At 53.9% G+C, this 2133-nt stretch overlaps 1 protein-coding gene across 1 annotated transcript in view; it reads left to right on the plus strand.

Annotated features, from left to right (window-relative positions):
* The first annotated feature begins 751 nt into the window (after positions 1 to 751).
* Positions 752 to 2133, plus strand: part of USP30 (ubiquitin specific peptidase 30) — a 31993-nt gene continuing 30611 nt past the window's right edge. The window contains exon 1 of the mRNA XM_012650232.1: positions 752 to 937. Within this exon, the coding sequence (XP_012505686.1) occupies positions 855 to 937 (83 nt within the window). The 5' untranslated portion in view covers positions 752 to 854. The remainder of the gene's footprint in view (positions 938 to 2133) is intronic.

Raw genomic sequence — 2133 nt, forward strand, 5'->3', positions numbered from 1 at the left:
ACGACAATATTTTGAATATGTTGGGTCATCTAAAATATATTGTTAAAATTAATTTCCCCTCTTGCTTTTTATTTCAATGTGGCCACTAGAAAATTTAAAATTACCTAGGTGGCTCCTGTTATATGAATATTTCTATTGGACAGCGATACTCTGGAGACACGCGACTTGACTGCCAATTTCAATTCCACCACTTACAAGCTGTGTCAAAAGAGTTCTGTAAATTTCTTGGGTTTTCTGGTATGTAAAATGTGGGTAACGTTAGGGTTGGTGTGAATATTAAATGTGAATAATGCATGTGACCTACTTAGCAATGTACCAGGTACCTAGATTAACAATAAGTTTGGTGGCTGTTACCACGAAAGACCTTGGTTTCTGTACTGATACAGTCAGAGATGGGCCATATGCTAATTAAAGGCCCTTCCTCTGCGACCTATTTCCACTTTGACGACTGGAATAACTAATGGTAGCAGAGACCTGACACCGCTTTCCCTCTCCACACTGAAAAATTCAAATCATGACCCCGGGTGCCTTCATGGAAGCGGAGCATTTGATTTGGTGGATGGAACCTGGGCAAAACGTGAAAACGAAATGGCCCCGGGTCGCTGAGCCTCCCTTAACAACCGACGCTGGCGCCCGTTGCTAAGGGGAAAGAAAGAACAAGGACGTGGTCCGCCGACTATTGCCCTCCGGCGGCAGCTACTTCCGGTCCTCCTGGGAGGCCGTCCTTCGGCCTACCTTCCCCTAAGGAGCTGGGACTGTGACCGCGGGTTCCGCCGCCGTGGGAGCCCTCTGAACCCTCCGTCCAGCGGCGGCAGCAGCGGCGGGGGCGACGGCGGGCCTCCGGCGCCACCGCAATGCTGAGCTCCCGGGCTCAGGCGGCCATGACCGCGGCCGACAGGGCCATCCAGCGCTTCCTGCGGACGGGGGCGGCCGTCAGGTGAGTTTTGGGGGGCGGGGCGGTTGGAGAGGCCGGGACTGGAGTCCCCAGACCGGGCCTGTGGTGGCCTTTTCTCGCCCTAGTCAGGATCCCCAGGGCCTGAGCGGACACTCCTAAGCTTCTGCGTCCTGTAGCGTTGGAGGCCCAGACCCTGAGGTGGGAGGGATGACGGGCCTCTAAGGGCCCCCAGTCCTTCGGCAACACCAATTCTGTCAGCGCTCCCCAATTCTGTCAGTGCCTTCCGTGCCCTGCTAGAGCCTCCCCGATCCTGTCATTGTCCCCAGGACTTCCAGGTCCCTCCAGTCTTTTCAAGGCCTCGAATTCTGTCAGTGCTCTCTAGTCCTCTCAGTGCCTCCTAGGCCTGCCAAGACCCCTCAGTCCTTCCAGGACACTCCCAATCCTTCTGGGCCCCCAATTATATATGTTTCTTGCCGCCAGGGTTTCCCAGTCTTGCCCAGCTTCCCAATCCCGCCGTGGTTCTTGCAGTCCTGTAAGTGCCCTGGGGTCTTCAAGCCCCCCATTTTGTCAGCACCGCTATTTCTGTCACGCCCTCCCCCCAGTTCTGCCAGGGATCCTCACTTCTGTCTGGGTCCCCAATATTATTAGTGTGAATAAAGACCTTACCTTGCAGGGATCCCTAAACCAGACAGCGTCCCTTAACCTGTTAAGAACTTCTGCTCCTCTTAGGACTCCCGATTGTCTGGGTCCCCAATCCTGTAAGAACCCCCCTTTCCCTCTTCTAAATCACCCTCCCAAGGGCTCCAGGCTTCAGAGCTCAGCACCACACCCCCAGTGCTGATCCCAAATGACTGAGACCTGTTGCTGAGGTTGGCTTCCTCTGGAACTGGAGTGGGTCTAAATAGCTTGTTATCATGGGGCTGAAAGTCGTCACTGTCTGTCCTGTCCATTGTCCCCATTCTGTAGATGAGAGATAGGCCTTGAGACAGCCTTGCCTGTGGCCCCACAGCTGACCTGATAGTAGCAGAGTTGGAGGAGAAGCCAGATCTATCCCATTCCGAGGCCCCACCAAGCTACTCGTAATGTCATTTTACAGAGGACTGGAGTTTCCAGAGTTGCCAGTCCTCCCTGGGGTTTTTTTTTGTTTTTTTTTTGAGACAGAGTCTCACTCTGTTGCCCGGGCTAGAGTGAGTGCCATGGCGTCAGCCTAGCTCACAGCAACCTCAAACTCCTGGGCT

Source organism: Propithecus coquereli, unplaced genomic scaffold, assembly GCF_000956105.1.
Source record: "Propithecus coquereli isolate 6110/MARCELLA unplaced genomic scaffold, Pcoq_1.0 Scaffold314, whole genome shotgun sequence".
Lineage (NCBI taxonomy): Eukaryota > Metazoa > Chordata > Mammalia > Primates > Indriidae > Propithecus > Propithecus coquereli.